This window comes from Polyergus mexicanus, unplaced genomic scaffold, assembly GCF_030449975.1.
Source record: "Polyergus mexicanus isolate NDT 795.1 unplaced genomic scaffold, iyPolMexi1.0 SCAF_20, whole genome shotgun sequence".
Classification (NCBI taxonomy): Eukaryota; Metazoa; Arthropoda; class Insecta; order Hymenoptera; family Formicidae; genus Polyergus; species Polyergus mexicanus.
Genome location: NW_027223340.1, coordinates 5,537,070 through 5,563,826, shown reverse-complemented (window position 1 = coordinate 5,563,826; position 26,757 = coordinate 5,537,070). Strand labels below are relative to the sequence as shown.

The 26,757-nt window shown below is 34.7% G+C and overlaps 5 protein-coding genes and 2 long non-coding RNA genes across 11 annotated transcripts; 3 read left to right on the top strand and 4 right to left on the bottom strand.

Moving 5' to 3' along the window:
- Nucleotides 1-124: 124 nt before the first annotated feature.
- Ttc30 (tetratricopeptide repeat domain 30) lies at nucleotides 125-4,582 on the top strand. The gene is made up of 9 exons (XM_070311544.1): nucleotides 125-427; nucleotides 536-601; nucleotides 673-1,011; nucleotides 1,073-1,208; nucleotides 1,302-1,466; nucleotides 1,548-1,816; nucleotides 3,347-3,754; nucleotides 3,841-4,225; nucleotides 4,303-4,582. The coding sequence occupies exons 1-9, from the start codon at nucleotides 362-364 to the stop codon at nucleotides 4,443-4,445; spliced, it is 1,977 nt and encodes a 658-aa protein (XP_070167645.1). The 5' UTR covers nucleotides 125-361; the 3' UTR covers nucleotides 4,446-4,582.
- LOC138941699 (zinc finger CCHC domain-containing protein 17) lies at nucleotides 566-2,909 on the bottom strand. Its single transcript, XM_070311551.1, has 2 exons — nucleotides 2,694-2,909; nucleotides 566-2,609 (listed from the first exon to the last, which is right to left on the bottom strand). Exons 1-2 carry the CDS (start codon nucleotides 2,820-2,822, stop codon nucleotides 1,944-1,946), a joined length of 795 nt encoding a protein of 264 aa, XP_070167652.1. The 5' UTR covers nucleotides 2,823-2,909; the 3' UTR covers nucleotides 566-1,943.
- A 337-nt stretch (nucleotides 4,583-4,919) lies between the features above and the next one.
- On the top strand, nucleotides 4,920-7,682 carry LOC138941704 (AN1-type zinc finger protein 2A). The gene is made up of 2 exons (XM_070311560.1): nucleotides 4,920-5,306; nucleotides 5,681-7,682. The coding sequence occupies exon 2, from the start codon at nucleotides 5,732-5,734 to the stop codon at nucleotides 6,362-6,364; it is 633 nt and encodes a 210-aa protein (XP_070167661.1). The 5' UTR covers nucleotides 4,920-5,306; nucleotides 5,681-5,731; the 3' UTR covers nucleotides 6,365-7,682.
- Nucleotides 7,683-8,471: 789 nt separating this feature from the next.
- LOC138941725 (RNA transcription, translation and transport factor protein-like) lies at nucleotides 8,472-11,209 on the bottom strand. Its single transcript, XM_070311592.1, has 4 exons — nucleotides 11,013-11,209; nucleotides 10,353-10,574; nucleotides 10,027-10,125; nucleotides 8,472-9,932 (listed from the first exon to the last, which is right to left on the bottom strand). Exons 1-4 carry the CDS (start codon nucleotides 11,071-11,073, stop codon nucleotides 9,565-9,567), a joined length of 750 nt encoding a protein of 249 aa, XP_070167693.1. The 5' UTR covers nucleotides 11,074-11,209; the 3' UTR covers nucleotides 8,472-9,564.
- Nucleotides 11,210-11,972: 763 nt separating this feature from the next.
- Ranbpm (Ran-binding protein M) lies at nucleotides 11,973-22,861 on the top strand. 4 transcript variants are annotated; one of them, XM_070311641.1, is made up of 9 exons: nucleotides 11,973-12,280; nucleotides 17,552-17,934; nucleotides 18,351-18,538; nucleotides 18,796-18,908; nucleotides 19,138-19,566; nucleotides 19,889-20,206; nucleotides 20,319-20,502; nucleotides 20,804-20,834; nucleotides 21,007-22,861. In XM_070311641.1, the coding sequence occupies exons 1-7, from the start codon at nucleotides 12,073-12,075 to the stop codon at nucleotides 20,450-20,452; spliced, it is 1,773 nt and encodes a 590-aa protein (XP_070167742.1). In that variant the 5' UTR covers nucleotides 11,973-12,072; the 3' UTR covers nucleotides 20,453-20,502; nucleotides 20,804-20,834; nucleotides 21,007-22,861. The 4 variants fall into 4 exon arrangements, with proteins under 4 accessions (XP_070167742.1, XP_070167743.1, XP_070167740.1 ...); XM_070311642.1 differs by lacking the exon at nucleotides 20,804-20,834 and having other exon boundaries at nucleotides 11,974-12,280; nucleotides 21,007-21,136; nucleotides 21,190-22,861; XM_070311639.1 differs by lacking the exon at nucleotides 20,804-20,834 and having other exon boundaries at nucleotides 11,974-12,280.
- Nucleotides 17,129-20,233, bottom strand: LOC138941752 (uncharacterized). 2 transcript variants are annotated; one of them, XR_011448200.1, is made up of 5 exons: nucleotides 20,036-20,233; nucleotides 19,104-19,473; nucleotides 18,328-18,970; nucleotides 17,519-17,966; nucleotides 17,129-17,452 (listed from the first exon to the last, which is right to left on the bottom strand). It is a non-coding gene; the product is annotated as an uncharacterized lncRNA (long non-coding RNA). The 2 variants fall into 2 exon arrangements; XR_011448201.1 differs by having other exon boundaries at nucleotides 17,129-17,438.
- A 1,695-nt stretch (nucleotides 22,862-24,556) lies between the features above and the next one.
- LOC138941754 (uncharacterized) lies at nucleotides 24,557-25,730 on the bottom strand. The gene is made up of 4 exons (XR_011448203.1): nucleotides 25,699-25,730; nucleotides 25,564-25,585; nucleotides 25,194-25,389; nucleotides 24,557-25,118 (listed from the first exon to the last, which is right to left on the bottom strand). It is a non-coding gene; the product is annotated as an uncharacterized lncRNA (long non-coding RNA).
- Between the last annotated feature and the right edge of the window lie 1,027 nt (nucleotides 25,731-26,757).

The following is a 26,757-nucleotide window of genomic DNA, read 5'->3' as shown; positions in this document are numbered from 1 at the left end:
CGTCACATTTTTTTACTGCATACACAATTATAATGTATTATCTAAATATAAATAAAAAAATGATTTTTTAAATTTATAATGCATATTTATATAATGATTCTATCTATTAAATATTTTATCAATAAACTTTGCATTTTGCAAAATATCCAACCATTAGTCTCTGATAGTAACAGAGATATAAATAATAAGCAATCTGAAATATCGAAATATTTCCTCGCATCGTTTCCTTGACAACAAATCTTGTGTAATGTCAAAACAATGCGCGCGAATAGATGGTTAATACGCAGTCATATTTCACACATATTCAAGCAAGGAATAATACCAAATATTAATTAAAGTTTCATGTGTTTTAATTTTCGCAATGTCTACATTCATAGAAAATGTGCATATAAAAGATGGAGAGTATACGAAAACAATATATTCAATGGTATACATCATCAGCTATATATATATATATATAATATAAAAAACAAACGTTGCTGTATTTTTTATCTAAAAATGGATAAATATGTAATTGAACGCGATTTTATTTCAGATAAAAGAACAGCGATATACTGAAACTATTAAAGTTCTGCTAAATCTTTTAGATTCTCATCCTGATGTATGTATATTATGGTGTAATATATTCCTCTTGCGTAAACATTGTCAATATGGAATAAAATATTCTTTTAGTCTAGACCATGTTTATCCCTTCTCGCTCATTGTTACTTTTACACACAAGACTTCATAGCTGCAGCTCAATGTTATGAAAAACTGGTCCAGTTATGTCCAGAGGAAAATCTATACAAACTTTACTATGCCCAGTCGTTGCATCAAGCTTGTATGTATCAGGAAGCATGGATGGTCTGTTCAAGTATTATCAATCAAAGTAATTTAGAGTTCAAGGTGAAGAAATTGCAGGCAGCTATAAAATATGGACAGGAAGATATGGTCGCTGCGAAAAATCTCGTTGATCAATGTCCCGCTGATGATGTTGATACGGAAATCAACCTGGGTTGTCTTTTATACAAGGTAGATATAGGTAGCTATAAATAAGTTCAATTGATAAATGTATACAAACTGTACCTTTTAGGAGGAGCAATACGAACAGGCTCTCAAGAAATTTGCAAATGCATTACAAATTGCAGGTTTCAAACCTCATCTATCGTACAATGTTGCCCTTTGCTATTTTAAGCTGAAAGAGTACGCAGCATCATTGAAACATATAGGTATAATGAAAATCTTTATCTTCAGTTATATATTCATATAAAACGGTGTCGCATTTGTTTGCTTATTTTCAATTAAATTTTATTATATTTCAGCTAGTATTATCGAACATGGTATAAGAGAACATCCAGAGCTAAGTGTGGGAATGACTACTGAGGGTATCGAAGTTCGAAGTGTCGGAAATACACTGACTCTGCATGAGACAGCTCTGACAGAAGCGTTCAACTTGAAAGCCGCCATAGAATACCAATTGCAAAATTGTAATTTTATGCGTTACTGCAGATTTCGAATTGAAAAATGGATACTTCTTTTACACAATGTTCTTTACATTAATATTACAGACGATGCGGCGAAAGAGGCATTAACAGATATGCCACCGCGTTCCGAGGAGGAACTCGATGCGGTTACCTTACATAATCAAGCATTAATAAATATGGACACAAAACCGAGTGAGGGATTTGAGAAATTACAATTTCTGCTCCAGCAGAATCCATTCCCGCCTGAGACTTTTGCCAATCTATTACTTTTATACTGTAAATATCAGTATTATGACCTAGCTGCCGATGTTTTAGCTGAAAATGTACATCTAACTTACAAATATTTGACAGCGGTAAGTTTGATTTTTACAATTTTCATTTATTTTGTATGTTTTGTATGTCAGAAATTGCATATCATATATGTAGAACACATATTAAGGTTAAGCTATATCTATGAAAAAAACGTTTAGCTGATATCAATTAATCTGGATGCTTGGTTTTAGAATGTTTGCATTTTTTTGTACGAGTTTCATAATCCTCCGAGTGTTTTCGTTTATGGGCTTTTACATCATGGCTGGATGACGAGCTATCGGAGGAGTCATTTGAACTACTGCTACATTTCTTTCTGTGCTTCTTACGTTCCTTGGAAGATTTTTTAATTTTTTTCTTACTTTTCTCTTTATCTTCCATATTACTGTCATTGGTGGATTGCTTACTCTTCTTCGACTTCTTTTTTTTCTTTTTCAATTTATGCTTCTTTTCTTCCTTTTTTTCCGTCTTCTCCTCAACTGAGTCTGGAGGAATACTCCCTTCCTCAATTTCCGGAATCAATTCGTACTTTTTCCCATCGGGAGACATAAAACAATCCTTGGACAAATGTCCTCTAGTCCCGCACTTTGAACATGTGGTATTGAGTACCGCCTCCAACTGTATGGCTTTACGTTGAATCATTCCTGGTGCCTTCCTTCGCTGTATATCCCTTTGTAACTCAACGCCATTAGGATCTAAATCCATACCATTTCCTTGATTTACATGTTTCATGGATAATCCTATCTTGCCATCCTCCGCCACAGAGATCACTTTACACCAGACCCGTTCGCCCTTTTGCAAAATGTCTGCAACATTGTCGACATGAGCCGAGCTTACCTGATAGAATTGCATAGATATCAATGCTTTATGTTACCTTGGTAATATTAATATTAACGTATATATTTGTGAATCTAATAATACCTGTGATCGATGTATTAAACCTTGTTGCGACGTTCCCGGTATTCTGACAAAAGCTCCATAATTTTGAATGGACGCAATTTCGCCCAAAAATATTTGATTTAATTCGCACTCCGTCATATCGTTTTTCATCGAAGCAATATTATCACACTTCGTCGCGATCGATGCATTAGGGGAGTACGAGAGAAGAAACAGGTTAAGTTTCTAACAACAAACGCAGGGCCGTAACATCGATGTATCCGACCATTAATATATCAAGGATTTCTCTATACTAAACATTATCTATTATTAACAATTATATTTAATGATAATTATTAACAAGATAATTTAATATGATATTATAATATTTAAATAATTAATAATAAAAAAAAATTTAATAAATAATAAAATAAATTATTCAATAAATATTTTTCTAGCTTATGTCAATATTTGTAGAAAAAAACATATATATATATATATAAAAATTCATTATTAATAAATTATATTTTGCAAAGATAAAGATCGATTGTTTTAAAAGGATTTTCAAATAAATTCCGGTCGAGAGAGAGAGATTATATCTCAAATATATATATATATATACTTTCTCTATTTATTATATATATGTAAAATTTTTGATTAGATGTATCTGAGAGATTTTCTTTTGAAATTATTTTCAGTACTTGTACGATTTTCTGGATGCGCTAATAACGCAACAAACTTCGCCAGAGGAGGCATATCGTAAATTCGACGATCTCGCTAATAAACATACGGAAACATTGCGCAAAGCGACTAAGCAAGTTCAAGAGGCGAGATTGAATCACGATGATAATGCTGTCAAGAAAGCCGTAAACGACTACGAGGAGGCTTTAGACAGATATGTTCCCGTCTTAATGGCGCAAGCGAAAATTTATTGGGATCTAGAGAATTATACTCAAGTGGAAAAGATCTTCAAAAAGAGCGTCGAGTTTTGTAACGAGAACGACGTGTGGAAATTAAATGTTGCGCACACGCTTTTCATGCAAGAGAATAAATTCAAGGACGCGACCCGTTTCTACGAACCGATCGTCAAAAAGAGATTCGACAATGTTAGCGCGCGAACACAAAAATATAAAATACAATTCAATCAATTTTCGCGATTTTAATTTATTTATTCGCACGCTTCTTATTGCAGATTTTAGATGTAAGCGCCATAGTTCTCGCAAACTTATGCGTCAGCTATATTATGACTTCGCAAAACGCGGAGGCCGAGGAGCTGATGAAGAAGATCGAGAAGGAGGAGGAGGCGGTGTCGTTCGAGGATCAGGATAAGAAACTTTTTCATTTGTGCATCGTAAACTTGGTAATCGGAACGCTGTACTGTTCCAAGGGTAATTATGAATTTGGCATATCTCGAGTAATGAAGAGTCTGGAGCCGTACAATAAAAAACTCGGCACCGACACCTGGTTCTACGCGAAGAGATGCTTCTTATCACTCCTGGAGCAACTGGCGAAACAGCTAGTGGTCCTGAAAGATTCTACGTTGCAAGAATGCATTCAGTTTTTGGAACATTGCGAGGGTATATATATATATTTCTTGTATTCAATGCGCGCGCTATATTCGCATAACTTACTTATTTTTTCCCCGAAATTTCAGTTTATGGTAAAGACATAATGACAGTGATAGATCAGCCGTTCGATATACAGGACATGCTCAATGTTTCACCTCAAAGCAAACGGACGGTCGTTTACGAGGCGCGATATCTGAAAGCGTTATTTCTGCAATTACAAATATCTTAGATGCATAAAAGAAGATATCAATATATGTGTGTATATATATATATATATGTATATCATTGTATGTACATGTATAAATATATATATTGTTTTAAAAACCCACTTTCGGGGTCTGATAGACTATGTTGCGATTTAACATTTGCGGCTATGACATTCTTAATTTGTTATTATTTTTGTATTAATATAATTTGTCATACATCATTTTCTTTTGACATTCTTAATATTTGGTGCGACATAATACATTTGAATCTGGCGGGAAATTTTGTTCGATCGTCACGGTTTCGCGATATTGCATCATGATCGATATTTTATATCGTATATATTTCTATTTCGATAATATTCTTAAGCCGATATTACATTTGTCGCACGACAAACTTTTTAAGCATATTGATTGGCTGCAAAATAGAAACTTTCTCGAGTCTCTAGAAATTAGCTAATCAATGCGCTTGAAAAGTTTGTCGTACGACAAATGTAATATCGGCCTTAAGATACACTTTCCACCGAGAGTGTACAGTGTAGATTCGAAAATCGTCAATCATCGTTAATCATCGGTTTATATCGCTGCGCGAGAATATATAAAGGGGATACACGTGTCTGTCGTCTGTCTTATTAGTGCATGACATACAATGACATATGTTGATGTACGCGACCAACGTGAAATTACTCGACGTCGAGGTTAAATACTCTTTTGATATCGCGAAAAGTCCGACGAAATTATTCGCAATTTCTAGTAACGTCCAGTTGTAAAATCTGCGACATTCTTTCACGAACGCCCTTAAAGATCTATATTACATTGAGGGTGTAAGAGGGAGAAGGAAAGTTGCACGGCATCTGTCTATAGTTTTTCATTTTGGCTGAGTCAAGGTACATTATCAAAATTAATTACGATAATTACATCATTTTTTTCGCGTTTTCTAATAATTACGTTTATAATGCTCTCTCAAGAAATTACTTTGACCGATATTTATAAAAGTGAGACTTGTGACAAAACTAATTTTATTAAATAATGTGGGCAATTATTTCAAGACAAAATAATGAGTCTTTGTAAAATATTCAAATTTATTATCGATAAGGAAAAGCTTGTTTAAGCAATTGTTGATTTTTCTTATTATTAGAATAGAAATTGTTATTGCCATGGATAAAATCGGCAATTTAAATCGTTTATTGTTAGAGGATATACGTATATGGCTTATTGTAAAATGAGAATCATTTTAATTTTATTAAAATTATTTTTGCAGAAATCTCATAAAATTCTCAATAGCTTCTCATAAGATTATAACACGATCAAAATGGAGTTTCCAAATTTGGGAGAGCATTGTTCTGAGAGTACATGTAATCGTTTGGATTTCTTACCATTAAAGTGTGACGCCTGTGCGGGAATCTTTTGCACAGATCATATATCATATGCAAATCACAGCTGTCCCAGTGCATACAAAAAGGATGTACAGGTACCTGTATGTCCATTGTGCAATGTTCCTATACCGATAAAACGTGGTGATCCACCTGATACGTCTGTAGGATCGCACATAGATAATGACTGCAGAGAAAATCGTAGAAAAATATTCTCCAATAAGTGTTCTTCAAAGGGATGCAAGGTCAAAGAAATGATACCAGTAAAGTGCAGCGAATGCGATGCTAATTTTTGTTTAAAGCACAGGCACCCTACAGATCATGCTTGCATTGGAGCGGAAGAAGCTTTGAGACTACGTAGGCTGGAAGCACTAAAGAAAAAAGCTCAAATGACAATATCGCAAAATAGCAGCAACAGCAATTCACATTCATTTCGAAGTCTTCAAGGAACAATAAGCGAGGATGAAGCACTAGCCAGAGCTCTCCAAGCTTCTTTAGAGGATGAAGAGAGAAGCAGAAGAGTATTACAACCAGTGCCTTCTGGAAACAGAGATAGGTGTAGGCTTTCGTAACCGTTTGTACATTATATTATTATAGAAAAAAATATTTGTTTTCTGAAATATCGTTTATTTGTATAAAAATATATATAATTTATTTTTACCCAATGTACACATACAACAAAAGTTCTAAATTTTCTTGATTTTATTCCTTTCTGAACTATTATATAGTATTCATTTTTGAGCTGTTATATATCATTGTAGGAGTAAAGACTTTGTTACACTTATATGCTGTTATTATGTAGTGTATATAGAATGCAACAATATATTTACAATATAAAATTGCTCATCTAGTTAAGCACATTGTACCACAGAATTTTGTGAGACATCTCCTAATAAAATACGAAATTTTGTAAAGCTAAGATTTAAAAAAAATCAAATGATAAGATATTAGTATATATGTAATATATTGTATTTTGAAATATTTAAACTATATACACAACATGATACATCAATTAAAACATTTGTCTTATAGGCATTATTATATAAAATTTTAAGTTGCATGGGTATATATTCATAATTTAATATATCATTCCATAAATCATAAAGGTAAATCATTACATTTAATTAAAATAACAAATTTTTTGGCTTGTAGCCAGAAAATATATTCTGCCGAACTATAATAAAGCTTCAATCTAGAGTGCCTTAGTAGATGAAGCATAATCCACATTAGAATATGCGCTCATAAGAAATCTTTGTTCATTTTAATAATAAAAATATGCATAGAAATAATTTTTAAACTCACACATATTAACATTTGTAATCCATTTATCTTAAAAATTATTTCCAAATAATAGCTATTGTATAGATTTTCACTAATACAAAAATGTATATTCAGATTTAATAAATTTATAATATTGTCCTCAAATGAAACTGTCAATTATCATCAATTTAGTTATTGTGTGTGTGAAAATATACATAATTATTATCATCGTTGACATTGTACAAGGTGCTTCTTATTACTATTTTAACAAACGATATCAAAAATACACATTGATTTCTTAATGCAATATCAAAAACTGTGATGGCAGAAGGAAATTGTGTAAATGTATGATATTTAAAAGTGTTCGCATGTGTTATAACTCCAGCAAAGTCTTGATATAAAAATTACATTTTGACATATCATAATCTCACAGGCTTATAAAATTTCTTCACATTATACTGCTACAAAAAAAGGATAAACATGAATATATAAGCTTTGTACTCAAGATATTGCATTGATATTGAGAAAACTGATATTCATAAATTCTGTGATAACTTAATTATCATATTTTTATAAATATATATAATTTTACAATATATACATAACTCAGTTTTTTTGGGGTTTAATTCTGTTAAAAGTGTATATAATAAGCACTTTCTTTTTAAAGAAATGATATGAATTATATATATGATGTGGTATGAGTTTTAAAATAATTATAATAAACAAATATATCGACAAATATCTTATGATACATATAAATGCATTGACAATTAATATGGTCATATACCACATCCATGTTTTTTGTCACTACTACATATTTATATTTATCGATGAATTATATGCGCTTTTAATATTTAAAAAACTCGAAAATAGTATAATTTTTGAAAATATGTATGTATATATATATATATACACTCACATCTACTAATTACATATATACATACATACTCTCAGATTATATATATATATATATATATATATGTGTAAATAGAAATACGCTTTTTTGCCATTTCAATTATACTGTTATATTGTACTCACCTATGATGTATCAGAGATACAAAAAGTAGAAAAAGACATGTTTATTATCTTTTGTTTCGAAATCGTTATTATTTTTTAGGGAGAAATATAGATTATTTAATTAAGTTAGTATAATTTTGTTTATTTTATAGCATATTAACATCTTTGTAAAAAGTATTTTAACATACAAATTGCTTCCTTCAGTATTTCTGATAAATCTTTTAAAAAATTCAAAATATATAAGGAGAGATAGTTTATTATATACATTCCAATATGTTCACATATCTTCTTATATATATATATATATATATATATATATATATATATATATATATATATATATATAATAATTTATATTTAATGGATTCTCTGATATGATAACACAATAAATATAAAATGGATAATAAAAGCAAGAATGGCAGAGATGGCAAACAAGTAACGTCAGAAATATATAGACAAGCATACGTATAGACATTTATAAAAGCTGATTTATTGATATTAATGTACAAAATTCGTAATATTTTTATTTTTTATCCGATTTTATTCAAATTGTTATATAAAATTTCTAAAAATGCTATCAATGCGATAACTTTTGGAACAAATTTTTTTCAAATTAAGATATGCATTATATTAAAAAATATTCATATATATATATATATATAATAGATCTTATTAGAGTAAAGTGATAAGAGGCAGTATTTTTTCTCTTGCTTCGATATTCTCAGGATTTTCGTTATCATCTAGCTATAATAAATCTAGACATATGTATTAATTTAAATCAATTTGGAGAAAGTAATAGAAACATTACAAAAAACTAAATTTATTTTTAGCTAATTACCCTAAGCAGCTTGCATTCAATATATATGTTGTACATGAAATAAATTTATATTTTATTCTTTCAAAAAATATTTTCTAATAAATATAGATAGTTGAACACTGGTATAATGATGTAGAGAGTAAAATGATTTTTGTATTATAAGCTTTAACACAATTTTCTCCACCAATTTTTAAATAAATGAATAGGATTAGATTTACGAATATTTATTGTTTGGTATTTATGTATTATGATGTGATGTAACAACTTAATTTTTAAAATCTTCAGTCTACTTGCCTATATATAAGTTAATAAGATAATTTTTATTTGTATAAGAGTTGAGTATTTTGTTATTATATGCTTATTCATAATATGTATGAAATATCGATTCTGTAAAAATGAGAAACGATCGTTATATGTTACATTTTTTTACAAAATCGATGTATTACCATATTTGGCACAAACTAACAAAGTAAAAATAAATTAACTTTTATCTCATCTTATTTTGATAAATACCTCGTTTTAATAGAACATTTAGTGTATGTTTATATTATTTCTAAAATTGCTTCGAGATGTATACGTAACAATAAATATTTTCCTAATTTGATATACTCCATATTCTTGGTTTAAGGTATTAAACGCTATGTATTATTCTAGAATATAACATACACGTATAGCCGTTCATTTACCGACTTTTCCTAATTTGGTGTCTGTTTTCGGATCAGCTGTTATATTTTGTACAGCAACTATCGTTTCATTAATCTTTGTCTGAAGATTCCTGAGATCCTGTATGTACAGCAAAGAAAGGCCTTTAGCAGCATTATCCAGCATTATGTCGCCCATATTGAAGCTGGGCACTATACTCATTGCTGTCAGGGTTTTACCCTTGACAGTTACAGCATTATTAGATTGCTTAACTGCATCTGCATTCAATTTATTACATACAAGTTTGCTACATGCTTGTAGTGTTACAAGATGATCAGAATGTTTTGGTACTTTTAGCAAATTTGCAATTGAAGTAACTCCAGTTTTGAAAGCATCACTATCAACTGAAAATTAAAGAAAAGCAAGATTTAAAGAGTATCTTTTCCCATATATGATATGTTTTTACATAAGACATTGCAAACTCTGTGATTTACATACAATCTAAATTATCTAGAGGATTTGTGGATTTGATATTAGGTATCTTTACTTCTTCCTTAGCCTTTGCTTTATTTCCTATAACCTGTTGATATTTTTGACCTATAATAAAAATATATTATATACTTTCTATCAATGTGTTTATCAATCATATATAATAGATTGATAAATTAAGATTGATAATTAGATTGATTAAATTCTTATATATATATATATATATATATATATATATATATATATATATATATATTTTTTTTTTTTATATGTTGTGTAAATATGGAAGATAGAAAGTTTTTCAATTTTTCATATTATATATTTCAAATACTTACAGTCATCTTCAAATTCAAGCCAAATAGCGTATCCTATGAACCATTCTAATTGATCAGCCTCATTTGTGGTTATCGGACACTTGATATCATTGCAATATTTCTCAAAAATCTTGGGCCATTCTGGGGATGTAATGTTCCTTAATTGTTCACGATCCTCTATCGTATAATGACGTATCTTTTGATCTTCCAGCCATACAATTACTTTTCTAAAGTGCTGAGTATCTAAAATATTTGAATATATAATAATAATATTTTTATCATGTTATATTTTTATAGAGAAAACACTGTTCATTTCATCTATAAACTACTTACAGAGAGTCAAATATAATTTTTGTATATTTTTTTTGTAATGATTATAATAGTTATAATAATGGAAATATTCTTAACAATATCTCAATATTCATCCGGTTAAAAATGTAAAACGAAATATGAAACGAGATATTTGGAATAAAAAAAAACAAATGATGCAACACATATAATTTATGAAGCAAATATTAAGTTTTTAGAGTATTTTATGATTAATGATAAATTAACATGTATGCATAAAATTCGAAGTGTTTTTCCTTTTTTTTTTTGCTTTTTTTTATTGCTTCTTACTGAAGAGTTATATAGCACAAAATTTAAAATATCACAGCTTATGACGTGTGAAAAATCACTTACTATTTCCATTAACTTTATCCCATTCCATATAACCGAGGGCCTTTAATTTTCTTTCAAACATATTAATTAGAGAGGCCACTACTTTCAGAAAACAATAATTTTTGTGACGTGATGTATAGAAAGTTTTGGAAAATAAAGACAGCTAATCTTGGATGGTTTCAGATGATTCCAGATATATATCGCACTGCGCTTTCTGACGTAAACAGCTGTTTAAAAATTTGTGACCAATCGTGATATAGGCTGCGATCGGGAAAAGGCTAGAAATGCTTCGAAGCGTTTCATTGACCAATTAGGACAAAAAGAGTAAAGATTTCTTTATTCTGATTGGTTGATGCAATGCTTCGAAGCATCTCTAGCATCTTCTCTACCGCAGCCATATTCGCAGTGGTCTAGTTTCCACCGAAGTATGGTAATTCGCATCTAGTTTGTTCGTATTAATTATCAAAATGGAAAATTAACAAAAAAAATTGTCAAGGATTATATTTATTTACATTCACAAGCAAAAGTTAAGTTGGCTCTACTGAAATATCAATTTTTCTCGCTTCTATTCTACTTTCAATGGAAACAGTACATTAAATTCGACGCGCACCGAAACAGAATCGGATCGACGACTTCGGTGGAAACTAGACCAGCGTAACACACAGTATCACACGATTGGCTATCAAGTACAGAATTTTTAAATTTCTTTATTCGACAGCCAATCATGTGGTATTGTGTGTTACACTGTCACCTGTGTACCTTGCTGGAAAACACCCTACATCTATTGTAGACCCGGCCTAAAGGACGCAACAATATGGCGCTCTTGACGTGATTGGTCATCGAATAGCGCGGATCATGCGAAGCGGACTTAAAAAGAAGATCGTTGAGTAGAGGTGGTAGGGTGGGGGGACGGGCATCGCGCGAGCATACGACACGCGCGTCTCGATCTTATCGTCGTTTAAGTTCTCGCGTGTCGTCATGAGAATGCGAGTTGCGCGTGCGACGTGCGCGACGGCATTCGTAATCCAGGATCGCGCATAGGCATAGGCAGGCCGTAGGTAGAGCGAGAGTGGGGCAGCGGATGATAATGATGGCCGCCACCAGCGATGAACGGAGTGTTATGGAACCTGGGCGAAGGAATTCGGGACAGAGCGAGCCCGTGGATCGGCTAAAGCTACTCTATCCGATGGTGAACGAAGAGGAAACACCATTGCCGCGTTCCTGGAGCACGAGAGACAAGTACAACTACATAGGCCTGTCGCAAAATAATCTCCGCGTTCACTACAAAGGTACGTGGATAGCCCGTGTACGCGCGCGCGACCTCTCCGCGCGAGGCGATGCGTGTCTCTCCGCGATGTACATCCTCTGCGCGATTTTACGCGATCGGTCGCGACCTGTCAACGGGGCCCCGGTGTACCGGGCATCGTATTCGTGGCAGCGATCGGGAGTGCTCCCGGGGCAGGGACGGAGTATCGATTGAAAATGGCAGGGCACTTTTTCGCGTGTGTCAGCGACCTAAACAAAGGAATCAGCTGATCAGTCAGTCAGTTTTCCCCGGCACGATCGGGCTATTACTCTCTACACGGATATCATCGTCGGCGACGTCAAGCTACGTACCGACAACGTTCGACGTCGCGTCCGTTTCCCGAGATTGATCTTTGCAAATTTTACGACTTCTCGAGATGCTTCTCGATTTCCGTTGATGGGTTGGTAGGGAAAAAAACGAGAGAGAGAGAGAGTTCGAATGAAAGATAGAATATACATAGTGAGAGAGAGAGGGAGAGAGACAAGCGTACATGCACATATATATATATATATACACACACACGACACGCACAATGTCAATGACAGCTGCGTCGTATGAACATGGACTGATATGTGGACTCGACCTCGCGCGTCAAGTCGACTCTCGTGTTCGAGTTATTCGTTCGAAATGGAATTTTCGGCATTTCGAATTTCATGCATGTTAGTTCACTGCTATACAGGGCGTCCCACTTTCACTAGCTTCAATATAAGCTGGCGCGTTTTCGAAGTAAATTATTTTTTGAAAATCGACCGAGCGATGATTAACGAATTTAAAAATTAATTGGATTTTCAATTTGAGTAGGATAGATAAATAAACAAAGAGCAGTTAAAATGATAGATTCCATTAAGGTGGAATCTATTGGTAGAGGCGTGGGAGGAAGGAGTATCGGACAGATTTCATTGTTGAAATATTTCATGATTGAAAATAGAAATTCGTCCTTTCCATTTTAATTATTGTTGCCAAAAACATATGCTGTAAATTCGTCCAGGAATTTGTCTTTAAAAATTGATATATTAAAGAATGACATATATATATATATATATATATATATATTCTCGGGAGGCACCCTGTACATTTAAATCTTATAAAAGTTCCGCTTTAATAATATAGATTCTTTCCGTTGTTTTTGTCATAATAGATTTCCTTGTGTTGTTAATGAATAATGCCAGAAAATAGCGGTCTTTTCTTTTCTCCTCTTGCCACCCTGAGGGCTCGTTATGTGTACAGAGTATATACCGGACCTTCTGTAAGATCCGGGTTGCATAATGACGACAATGACAACTCGCCACTGCGGTATTGACGATACCGCGAGCATTTATCTGTTCCTTTACTGCATATATGCATGAAATGAGAAGCATACAACGTATTTTAAACATAAATGTGCGTTATATGTATATCTGCTTCGGACGAGCGTTCACGCTCGACGAGCGTGATGTGTCTTGCGTAGCGAAGAAAAATATTGTTTTTCCTCGATCCGTGACGAGACACAAAGGTTGTGTCGAGAGAAAGCAGAATAAAAGACGCAAATAAAAATCATTGCGTTTGTTTATTTATTATTATTATTATTATTATTATTGCGAGAAAAAATGATGACAAAGATAATTTTTCTTTTGTTTTTGTTTAAGAAAAAACGATTTTTGTTATGTAATAAGTATACGAATACTCACACAACATTGTAAAGTATTAAATGTAATAAGATCTATTGTGTGCATACATACATATACATGATATAATTAAAAAAAAAAAAATATATATATATATACACACATGTTTGCAGGGTTGGGAAGTAACGCGTTACTTGTAACGTCGTTACCGTTATTTTTTCTCGGTAAAGATCGTTACTCTTTTCTATTTGAAACGGTAACGGTAACGTTGTTACATTTTTACAGTAACGGTAACGAATTAGCCGTTACTTTTATCGTTATTTTTTGATTCTTTATTATCTTATATCTATTCAATAGATGTGGTTTTTGAAAAATATTTTGTAGCCTTCTATCATAGGCTGCATTCCGATAGTCACTGCCAGTAATGAAAATTTATAGTAACGTAAATTATAGATTTTACAATACTGATAGTGAATATTGGAATACACTCTTAATAATATCAATATTTCTCTTATCAATATTTAAAAACAATGTTTGATAAAAATTTTCGACAAAATTGAAATTTGTAAATTACAATTTATATTCCTATAAAGATAAGTGTATTAAAAAGTAAAGATATTAATATAAAAAAATTAGAATCATTAAATAAGTTTAATATAAAAAACGCTTGCTATATATAGAGACTAATTTAGAGTTTTTAATTGTAACATAGATTATTACATTTAATATTGATTATCAAATAATTTTATAATCTAATAGCTTATTTTAGCATTACAAAAAACAAAAACATGACGAAAAAGTAACGAATAGTTACTTTTTCCAAGTAACGGTAACGCGTTACTTTTATAGAGTAACGTACCCAACCCTGCATATTTGTATGTATACATATATTGTATATATATTTTATACAAATCATATATAATGCTCTATTAGAATACGAATATTCTATCTCTCGATCCGTATGATAAATATTCGTAGAATATTATAATTAATTGCGACAGCTATTAAAATCGCAACTATATATATGGAAAACATGCAATAAAATATCGTGATAGACGTGGTAGACACGATGAAACATAATGCACGCGTATACACTCGACTTTAACTATGCTGCGCGTCAATAAATATCCGTTGCTGGCGAATCCTCTTTAATTTAACTTCGATCGTTGTCTCTTCTACGAAGTCTATGCAGCATTCGTTTCGGATCGTTCTAATCTACACGTAAATATTTCAGTAGTTTTAATCTTCAGAATCCTATTAAATTCTACTCATAATTTCTATTTATAATTCTACTTATAATTAAAGAATTAAAATATTTTATTTACTTTACATTCTCTCTTATATATTGTACTTGTTATATTTATAATTTATATATAAATTTTTAGATATTTATGGTTTATTACAAATGTTTATTTATTATGATTTGTTTTTTTTTTTTTTCTTCGTATATTTCTCATTCATGAAACTCCGTAATTTGCAAATTACCGGTACTTTGATTGTTTCTTTTTATAAGATAAGAAATCGCAAAAAGATGCACAATCTAAAAATATCAATTAAACAAGCCATATTTCTGAAACACCCTATAAAAGATGGTATAAATTTAGAACCACGGCTGCTCTTTTTGCATTTCCGATTAAATTGGCGAGTCGTGCAATTGTCGTTGATTGTGAGCCTCCCGAAGACTCGCCAGATCCGGGGCTTTCCCCGTTTACGCGCAGGTCCACGATAACGATTTCGAGTAAACGCGGCGGAATACGGTGTAAGAAATCAACCAGAAGCTCCGTCTTGGATCGCGAATGCATCGCGATGTTTACGGAACACGGCTTGGATGCACATGACATTCCTTGGATTAAATTAGGAGTATCTAAGAAAATGGAAGGTCGCCCATCCGTGCATCTACCGTTAGCCCTTAACTGTTCTTCTCATATTTTTCTTGCGCTTACATTACACCTTCGATTCTCTTAAAAACGCATATCTTTTAATCTTCCTCGTATCTTTTACGTATCTTTTTGCAAATCTGAGAATTTTACGAACTGCCGATTATATGTTTATTTTATCAGAATTTTTTTACCCCGAAAGGATCCCGACATACTCAAGTATCCGATTTTCTCTCTAGCTATTTTAGAATAAACTATGGATATCGCCGCGTGCTAATATTACATCAAAGGCACAATCATTTACAACGGTTTCACTGTAGTCTGTGCAACGATGTTTGCACAAACACGAATATAAATCTCATAACGACCTAATAAAAGTGGTATATCCGAAAGCTATATAATTGATGCCCGATGAAGATAGATACGGTATATTACATTATGCAAGGGTGGGACATGCGCATAATATACAAACCCGTAAATTCATAGATCGGCAGATAAAGCTTGTAACATTACATCGATGTGCCGCGCGCTGACCTAATGCCCTACTTACATCTGCTCTGCTAAATCGTGTATTTCAATTTGTTCTTTAGCTTCACATATAATAGGTATATTGATTATTTTTTTCATAGCAATGAAGCTTATTTTTCCAAACATTTCGTTCGAAGTATCGTAATATATGTATACAATATCGAAACATTTCGAAATTGAGTATCAGAAAGTCACGACAAGTAAACAACATTACGGAAAATCGAATGTTAAATTTTGCTTAAAAAGATATGCGTTTATGCGAGAGAGTTTTCATGCACGATTGCATGATATTTTATTATATAAGGTAGACACTAAAAAAAATCATCTTACATTAAAATTTCTTAACGCGCACGCGAAAATCGCTTCCTAAAGCGCGCATTCTTCATCGCCACCGCATGTTGCGATGTTATGCACCAAAAATACATCGCTCGCGTTTCAAGTTACGACGGCGTGAAAGCACTCGGTCGCATTTCACTTGTTTATAATAACCTGAACGTCTCTAAATCGCGCGTTCTTTCGCGCTAGTACTATGCGACTTACTCGAAATCAATATTTCGCATCGTGTCCAAGGCGCATAATGTATCTCGAGAAAGGGGACCATATGTTCTCGCTTAGCTCTATCTTGATACGAAGACTAGCCGCTATTGCTTGGCCAAACTTGCTTCAAACAGCGAGTGAAGTAATAAATAAAATGGAGAAATTTTCTTTTCGAAGATTTGGCATTCTCCTGGTATTTCTATAAATAGTATCATGAAATTGATAAAATACGAAATATATATTTCAATTATTAAATATATAATAAATAAATATTTCTATTCTCATTTTTGGGTAATTTCAATTGATCGTGTACTTTTACATGTACGATAGTGAAAATTGATAAATGCAAGAAGAAACACATGATATAGAAATAAATTATACAATATATCTTCAATAACGTAACTATCCGTGATAAATCGTTTCCGTGTTTCCGCACGCATTCTGATACGCATGCGTTTATCCTGCAGTCCAGTAGAAAAACAATCGGATGTGTAGGCAGAGAAGATATACACATTTAAACGCATAGCATTCGTCCTTGCATCTCCGAACCGCACGATGATCATGGTTTGAATCTCAAGTGACAGATACGTTTCATCTACGAAAATGCGTCTGTCTTTTCATTATTAATATACGCTTTTATTTGCAACTCGTAATCTTTGTATATATCCGGATTACCTAGAGTTGTCGGATTCACCGATTCCTATAAAGTGAGTCGGGGCCGCGTTCTTTCCCCAGGTTACGGCAAAACTCACAAAGACGCTGCCAGCGTTCGCACAACGCATGCAATACCGGCCGCCTGCGGCTTGTATTACTTCGAGGTGAAGATCGTGAGCAAAGGACGCGATGGTTACATGGGCATTGGCCTCTCGGCGCGCGACGTTAATGTAAATAGATTACCAGGCTGGGACAAGCACTCATACGGTTATCACGGTGACGACGGTCACAGTTTCTGCTCAAGCGGCACCGGGCAACCTTACGGGCCGACCTTCACCACCGGTGACGTAATTGGCTGCGGCGTTAATCTCGTCGACAACACCGCCTTCTACACGAAAAATGGTCATCATTTGGGCATTGCCTTCACGGATCTTCCCGTAAGTTATTCGTTACGTCAATTAATATAACGCTGAAACAGATCGTATTACATTTTAAAAAGGCTAGACATGCGTAAAAGATAAGGAAAAGCGATATTAATGAAAATCTGAAATATATTCGGATAAATGTAATCTCTCTTTCGCATATTCTTTACATCTTATTAATCTCAGTAAAGTATAATAAATCAATTTCCTTTTCTTGTGTTTTTCATATTTGGAGAAAAATTAATCTTTTACTTTAAATTTTTACGACAAGTAAGTTTTAATTTTTTTTTTTTTTTTTTTTTTTTAATCTATTGTTAAATTATGAAATTTATTATACGGAAATCATAATTAAATTTGCAAATTGAATACGATAAACTTAAACTTTATCCTAAATGTTGAATGTTTTACTTAAATGCAATTTGCTTTCGCAGACCAATCTCTTTCCAACGGTCGGTCTACAGACTCCGGGTGAAGTGGTGGACGCCAACTTTGGACAGTTGCCGTTTGTCTTCGACATCGGGGACATGATCAACGAACTGCGTGTACGAACGAGATTACAGATCATAAATTATCCCACGCCAGACCACGGCCAGGGACAGTGGCAGGCAATCCTTCACAGGTACATATCCAACCAGAAAGCGAGACGGGGACCGGGTGCGTGATTTTCTACTATTTTTCTCCCTTCGTGGTTATTTTTCCTCCTCCTTCGTTTGTCATTGTTGTCCGTTAAGACCCTCCTCGATTTGCGAGAGTTTCTCTCAAAAACGCTTGCGCGGATAAATCGAGGTAGTTAGCGAGAAAAAAATTTTGTTTCCAACGGACCAATTTTCATAATATCTTTCAAGAGTAACGAAGTACTCTGTACAAATTCGACAGAATGGTGTGTACGTATCTCGTCCATCATGGGTACCTCGACAGCGCCGAGGCATTCGCCAGCAGCACGGGTCAGGTGTTCGAGGAGGACTACAACTCAATTAAAAATCGACAAAGTAGGTGTTGTGCCTTGCCTCATGGTTGCTTATTCGAAAGATTGCCTTTCTTCCTAGAGAAACTAGAGAAACAGAAAGATATAAAAAAAGATTTTAAAAAGTTATTAAAATCTTATATAAGTTTCTCCTAAATTTTTCACATTTTAAAAGTTGGTACAAAGAGTAACAATTTTATTATTAAATCTGTATCGTCACCTTTATTTCACCATATTTCAATGATGATTCGTAGGGATTATAAAGCTGGTATTATCCGGTCGCGTGGGCGAGGCGATAGAAGTGACCAATCGATTATACCCCGGTTTGCTTGATCGGGATCCGAACCTGTTGTTCGCACTCAAGTGCCGCCAATTCGTGGAAATGGTGAACGGAAGTGATTCGGAGGTCTGTCAGAATGGCAGTCCAAATCAGACCAGTGTAATACAATCGACCAAAGCGTATGCGAAGTCCGCGACCGGTACCGTGGAAGAGATGAATATCAGTAACGTGATGAACGGCACCAGTGGCCCGCAGTTTGTCAACGGTCAGATAGAGGATGATGTAGATATGGAGGAGAGCGGTGTCAACGCTATGAACGGTATCAAGAACAGTAATGGGTATCAGAATGGTAATCTGGGCTCGAATGGGTACAAGTGTCAAAATGGGGAGGATGTAGATATGGGTGAGATCTCAATATAGTTGATAATATGATATGAATAGTTTACGTAGAGGATAGATTGTCTTCTAGATAAAATTTTTATATCAATATCTTATAAGATTTATGTGATAGACGGAAATAAAACGAGAAAGTTAATCAAATTAAGAACATAACAATGTTATTGAATGTATATGTAATCAGTTTAAATATTATTTTATGTGGTAAATGTGATTTGTTATCTTGGATAAATGTAGAATGTACTGTTCATAGACAAATGTGGTAAATGTGATTTGTTATCTTGAATAAATGTAGAATGTACTGTTCATAGACAAACATCTGTTTGCAGAAATCGACAACAGTGCCAATCAAAGTCAGCAGCAAAGCAGCAATATTACTGATAATACGACAAGTAAAAGTAACAAGAAGCAATTGTGCGGCGGTAACAAACAGGCAATCGAGAAAATGTTGGAGTTTGGCAGGCAATTGTACTCACAATCGATGCATCTGAGACAGCAGTATGGAAAGAACGACAGCAATAAAAAGATGTTGCAAGACGCTTTCAGTCTATTGGCATATTCTAATCCATGGAATTCACCTGTTGGCTGGCAACTCAATCCGCAGGAGAGGGAAACAGTTTGCCAAAGGCTGAATTCTGCTCTTCTCGGTAAGAGTGAATTTTCGCAGTAATATAAAAAAGAAACTTTTTTCTTGATCTCTTATGTCCATTAAATTATGAGAAAAAATGAGAAAGAAATTTGGATTGTTATGATTAACAGAATCTAGTAACTTACCCCGTCGGCCACCTTTGGAAGTCGCGGCATCCCACACAAGAGATCTTGTCCGCGCGATGTCGACTGCCAACCTAGGGGCTTGCGGATTTGCAGTAGTAGATAATATTATCCAATATTGACGGTGCCTACCTCTGCTACCACGTCCGCCTCTTCTACCAGCGCGAGTATGGTAAGTAACATTTATTTTTGTTCGCGCATAGGATCGCGAAATGGCTAATTCATCGGAAAATATCCTCTTAGAAATTTGTTTCTGTGTAAAGTGAGACACATACGAATAATTAAAGTCTGATCATTTTTAAAGGAAATTAAAAAAAACGCAAATTTTATTCTCGATATAATGAGTTTTGAACTGATTTAAAAAATGCAAGATCTAACGCGGACAATCTTTTAAAATGGTTATTAGGACTAAAATGTTTAAGGAGTGTGAACTCTCTTCTAGGTAAATAACGCGGATTTTCCTTTTTATCTAGGTATGGAAACTCCATACAAAGAAAAATTAAGGTAGGAAGTGCTCAGGAACGTACCATTTTGAAAATTGTTTCGATTTCAAGCGCGGCGATCCAATCATTACTGCATTTGACGGGTGTCTCTCTTTTTATCTCTTTTTCTCGCTATGATATGCATGTAAACTGTCTCAAGATTGCAAAAGATATTTAGCGAGCGAATCTTGTAGGATGCGGAGGCGGAACGTGGAGCAGATTGTTCTGTTAACGCAGCAACATCGCGATGTCGCGTGCCTCTTCAGCTAGAGCAGCCGGATTCGTCGGTGCCTTGGCTCGATCTCACACCACAGACACGAACATGTAAGATGAACGCTCAGACCTGCCAACAAAAATGACACCTCATCAAATTGTAGCTTAAATCGGGAATGGACGGTCACTTTGGGATTACTATGCCGATCAAGAGCGAGAAACGGCAGTTCACGATGATGCTGATCCCCCGTTCCCGGCAATCGGCCATATCTCGGCCGACCACATCAAGTTTTTGACATTGTTGTGACTATTTATATAATTTTCTGTATCCTCCTTTATTTTTCTCCCCTTTGTACTTTCTTTTGTTTTTTTATCCGACAACGGTTTATCTTGATTCGCGAACCTCTCGGTCGTTTAATCGCGGTTAGCGCGTTACCCCAATATATGCGTGACAACATATGGGTATGTCGTCACGCGAATATCTCAAATCGCGATAATTCGAGCGTCGTCGATTTGGACGCAAGTATTGTGCAATACGACGGTTTCATGACACGAGAACACGTTACTGGTGATAAAACGGTAATGTACAGTCAAAGTCACTCCGCGCAAAATGACGTTTCTGTAAAAAGCATTGTCCTTATCGTCATCAAGTGAAAATGAGTTTGCGTACTTTTCAGCGCATGAGAGTAACGCGTAATCTCAAATTTATTTGCATTTAAATACGGGTTGTTTATATTAAAGTATATTCAATAATGGAAAATCTATCGAATTTCAACCTGAACATTCAATCAACCTGATTAGATGCATTAGCCAAATTCGAATGATGAAGGGGAATAACAAATAGGGCGCGTATTGTTACACATTGCGTCTCGTTCGCTTCGGAGAAATTGAGTCGTGTTTATTTTACGCATTCGCATTGGCTTAACAATTTTTTAACTCAACTTTCGTACATCCTAATGATAAAATATTACTTGTTTCATTTTGACGAATCGGCGCGACAATTTCTTTTTGTAATTCGGTTTTCTAATTATTCTGGGAGCGGCGGAAGCATGTTCATTTTAGAGATGGACGACATCTTACGTTTATATAAATAGTTGCGAAAAACAAAAAAAACCTGTAAACTTAACTAAGAAGCGATCTTGTACTCTATACTAAGTAATTGTTTTTTATATGCGACATAGTATATTATTATATTATATATTATTAAAGAGTAAAAAAGAGAAAGAGAAGAAAAATCGCAAATAAGAAAATCGTATGCAGCTAGGCGTGCGTTTAAATACAATAATTTACTATATATACACGAAAAAAAAAATCATATTAATTAAAATAGAATTACTCGAATCAAATGATTTTTAGTGTTATTGTTTTGTGTACTATATAGATAGAGCTATAATATGAATATGTGCGAATACAGCATGAATTTGGCTAACATGATTTGATAAATTATTTTGTTTCGTCGTACATGTTGTTATCGCGATTATCCCGCCTTTACATAAATTCACCTACGACATATATTGTTCGACTGATCAGAAATTAATTTCGGGAATAATCGTCATTGTTACTTGGAGATTTGTTAAGTTTTTGTTGACTTGACCGACGTAACAAATTGGCAGTCTGCTCATTCTTGTACATCGGATCACACAATTTAATCGAATCATTGAGAGGCGTCAGTGGATCGTCGATGTTCTTGTCCCTGGAGACATTTTCGTTCGCGCCCTTCCGATGATTGGCTTCTGAATGTCATTTTGCCCCTAGCCTGCCTTCTAAGTCTTTCGACACGATACTTTCAAAATGCATATATATTTTAGGTAATAAAGATTGTAATATACATATATATTTGTGCCTATCTAATGTAACTTTATTTGCGTCTTCGTTCAATTAACACTCGCGCGAACATGTATATATACGTGCATTTACGCATACGTTTGATACGAATCGTATACACCTGCTTTCGTTTCTCTCCTCGTCCAAAATTCATCAGCCTAGCGCGCCGAAGAAACCGCGTCGCGTTGTATTCCCGCATCGCGTACGTCCACAATGAGAAAAGCAGGAGGAATGATATCACGTATTCTCCTCCTTTTTCGAAATGAGATGCGCGATGATGCATATACGTGTGTAGAGTATGCACCAACTACGTCGATCGTCGAAGGATAATAAATGTTCACTCGGAAAAGATTTCTCCTCGTGAGCTTCTCACTGAAACGATTTGTGCACAAAAAAAAAAAAATGTAACTAGCGTATACAGAAGATGACCTGTTTAAGTAGAGAGGCAGTAAACACTCTTTTTCGCTTTTATCTTTAACTTTGAGAGACTACTCGCACTTCAACGCGCTCGCACACGCACGCACGCGCATAATTTCCGGTAACGTCAACGATATTCTAGTCAATCTCGAAGGTATTTTGTTCTCATACATTGATGGATATATATATATATATATATATATATATATATATATATATATATATATATATATATATCACGGCAAATCAAATCGCGTATTTTTATACTGTGGTGTTTAACTTTTATCCAGGAAATCTATTTTTTAAAGACATAAAAACGGATAACACTATTTTTTCCGTAAGAGAGAGTCCTACAAAAATATATATTATATACATACAAATATATATTTGTGTCTTTATACTTATACTATCATAAAGATCACATGTAATCTTATGAAGCTAGAAATGTATTTTAGAGAAAGTAGCTTTAAATTTCGAAGAATTGAGAGAAAGATTTTAGCTTGTTCGGATACGAGAGTTACAAATGTTATTCAATTAATTTATATAGATACAGAAAGATATGTAACAATTCACTAACGATTATAATACTTTGTTTCATATATAATTTTCATATATATATATATAAAAAAAATCGATACTATTCACGTATATACGTTTTGCAATACATACCCTTTTGTTACGTACGTGCGCGCGTGCGTGTGGTATGCACATCAGTAAAAAAAAATACATATATATATATATATCTATATTATGCTTTTTTACATATGACGAAATATAATTGTAGTTTATGTATGCGAGAGTCAAGTATATCTCTCTCTTGAATACAGTTTTAAAACGGACAAACACAGTGTGGCGACAGCTATCGAATTAGTTGTTTCTAACACGCTCCGAGTACGTTGAAATATATTTTAACAATAGAAATGTTATTTTTATACGTGTACGATGTAGTTATATTAAATGAGCTGTATGGCGTCGGGTATGTAACGAAATCGTGACATGTTAGTAGAAACATTAACACTCTGTCGTCGCTATATAAGTTTTCCGCATAGGGAATATGTGTACAGGGTGATTCAAGCGAAACACTCTGTATTGTAAATAAAAAAAAAAAAAAAAAATCGAAAGTTCATACTGTTAACAAGTTTTTAGCAATACTTTGTAATAACGAGAAGAAAAAAGAAGAAATGCGAAATATATAAATAATAAAAGCAACGACATTCCGCAAACAGCGATGTGATGCTGCCGTGCATCTTTTTCTTTTTATTCTTATCAGCACTAAACGTCTATTATATATATATATATATATATTTTTTTTTTTTTTTTTCACGAAGCTTTCGAAGATGCGAATCCTCGACAATCGCGGCGAGCTTCGAAGCACAAGGGTGTATCCGCTATGAGCTTTCGATTCCGATTACTGTGGCAAAAACGCTTCTATCTGACATTTCAAGAAATTCTCGAGTGTATAAAACATACACAAGTATGTATGTATGTATATGTAAATATAAGCAAGGTACACATGCGAGCAACTTGACGGCACGGCGCTTTCTAAACAGGGATCGAAGTCGATGTAATCTCGATGGCAAGCTGAGAGCATGTGGCGTTATCATCGCCTGATTCGTGGTTTTTAAGAATCGAACATTGGCTTGAATACTCGATTGGTATAAATTTACATTCTTTTTCTCGTTTAAACGAGAGAGATTATTGGCAGCCGATTCGATTTGAAAGTTTGACGACGTTTGGTCCCTGCTTCGAAGCATATGTGTGATTAAGATAAAGCAATCGATTTACTAGCCAGAAGAATTTTGATGGAGAATATCGTATATGGTGTCTGCGCGCGTGCACGCGGAATACGAATCTGAAAAAAATGTGTCGTACAATTTTATTGTGTAACCAGCATTTTTAATCCGCAATTATATTCAATACTACTTACGCTATCAGCGATTACGTTATAAAGTCGTTACTCGGTAATAAAGCAAGCTGTATTCCCTTATATATGTGCAAGCTGCATAAATCATTGCATACGTCATTCGGTTTCAAATGATTTTACAATATTTTTTATAGATTTCTAATGTCGCACCGCGTGTAAATCTCGTCAGGATCGATCAAGTCTTGTTAGTGGTGTGCCGCTACAACAATAAGTTATAATATGTCAAGGTAAGTTTAACAATTATTTTATATATATATTTATAGGTGCGCAATTTTGTAAAAATATTTTGTCGATAATTATTATATATCAATAAAGTACGATTACACGTATATCGTAAGAAATATAAATTGCAATATAAATCCTCACATGTTACCTATAAAGTTTTAAGGCCGGTTCTACAATAAAAGTCCTATGTCATTAGTCGTAAGCAAATTGACCAACCACAGTCAATTTTTTGGGGGGATTATGGACTGTGATTGGTCAATCTCCGTACGATTATTGTACATACGACTTATTGTAGAATCGGCCTAATGCGACTGAGACATCGATAATTTTCGTAAACAAAAAATAATTATTATCGATTGAAGAGAAATCTCAGCTTCCTATAAAAAAGTATCAAAATTATAATAAATATGTATTATATAATGTTATATGGTATAATATAATAAATATAGCGTTATATTTGCGACATATATTGGCTCTCGACGGCGATGATCTACTATCCCGTAATGATCTCCCTCACCCCTCGACGCCGCGTGCCGTCAGATGTCGTCCCATGTCATACGGACATTTTCGAGATTCGAGATCGACTCGACCGGCGCAAGCGAGCGCATCGGGGGATCGGGTTCCCGCGACGAGAAACGAGGCGAGCGGCGAGCGTGGCGGGTCGCGGTCGGGTCGGGGTCGGGGTCGGCTCGCCGGCCAGTCCCGGGATCGATCGACCGACGTCCTCCTCCTGGCGGCGACATCGCGCGTTGCGACGCGACGCGACGCGCGGCCGCGGCGGCGACGGCGTCGTCGGGCGGGGCGAGAGGTCGCTCCGATCGTCGGCCGATCGCCCGTCGCGGCCGTCGTCGTCAGTAACTCAGTACGCGTCCAGCTCGCTGTCGTTAGGAGAGTGCGACTTTCGCGGAGCACGAAGCTGCCGGGTCCGCGTATCTCCCTCCCCTCGAGATTCGGAATAACGAGCGGGCGAGCCCTTCTCGGCCGTTCAATCTCGGGCTCGGAGAGCACGGCGCCTGGAGCCTTCCCGTTCTCACTCCCTCGCGCCTTTTATCTCTCGCACCGAGAAGTCGCGGACGTTGCGCGCGCGAGTTTTTACGCGGGGAGATAATCTCGCGTATTATTCGACGGGGACTGTAAAAGCCGGTAACTGTCGCCGAGAGATTTCGTTAATCTGTCGAACGCATCCCGGTCTCTCGCGATCGGTGGTTCCGCCGGTGATCGTTCGTCGACGTCGACGTCGTATTCGGCGACGGATATCTATCCGGCGCGATCGTGCAGAGTCGAATTCGCGCTCGGCCGGAATCGGCGCCCTTCGTTTTGGGAACGAACGAGAAACGACGGA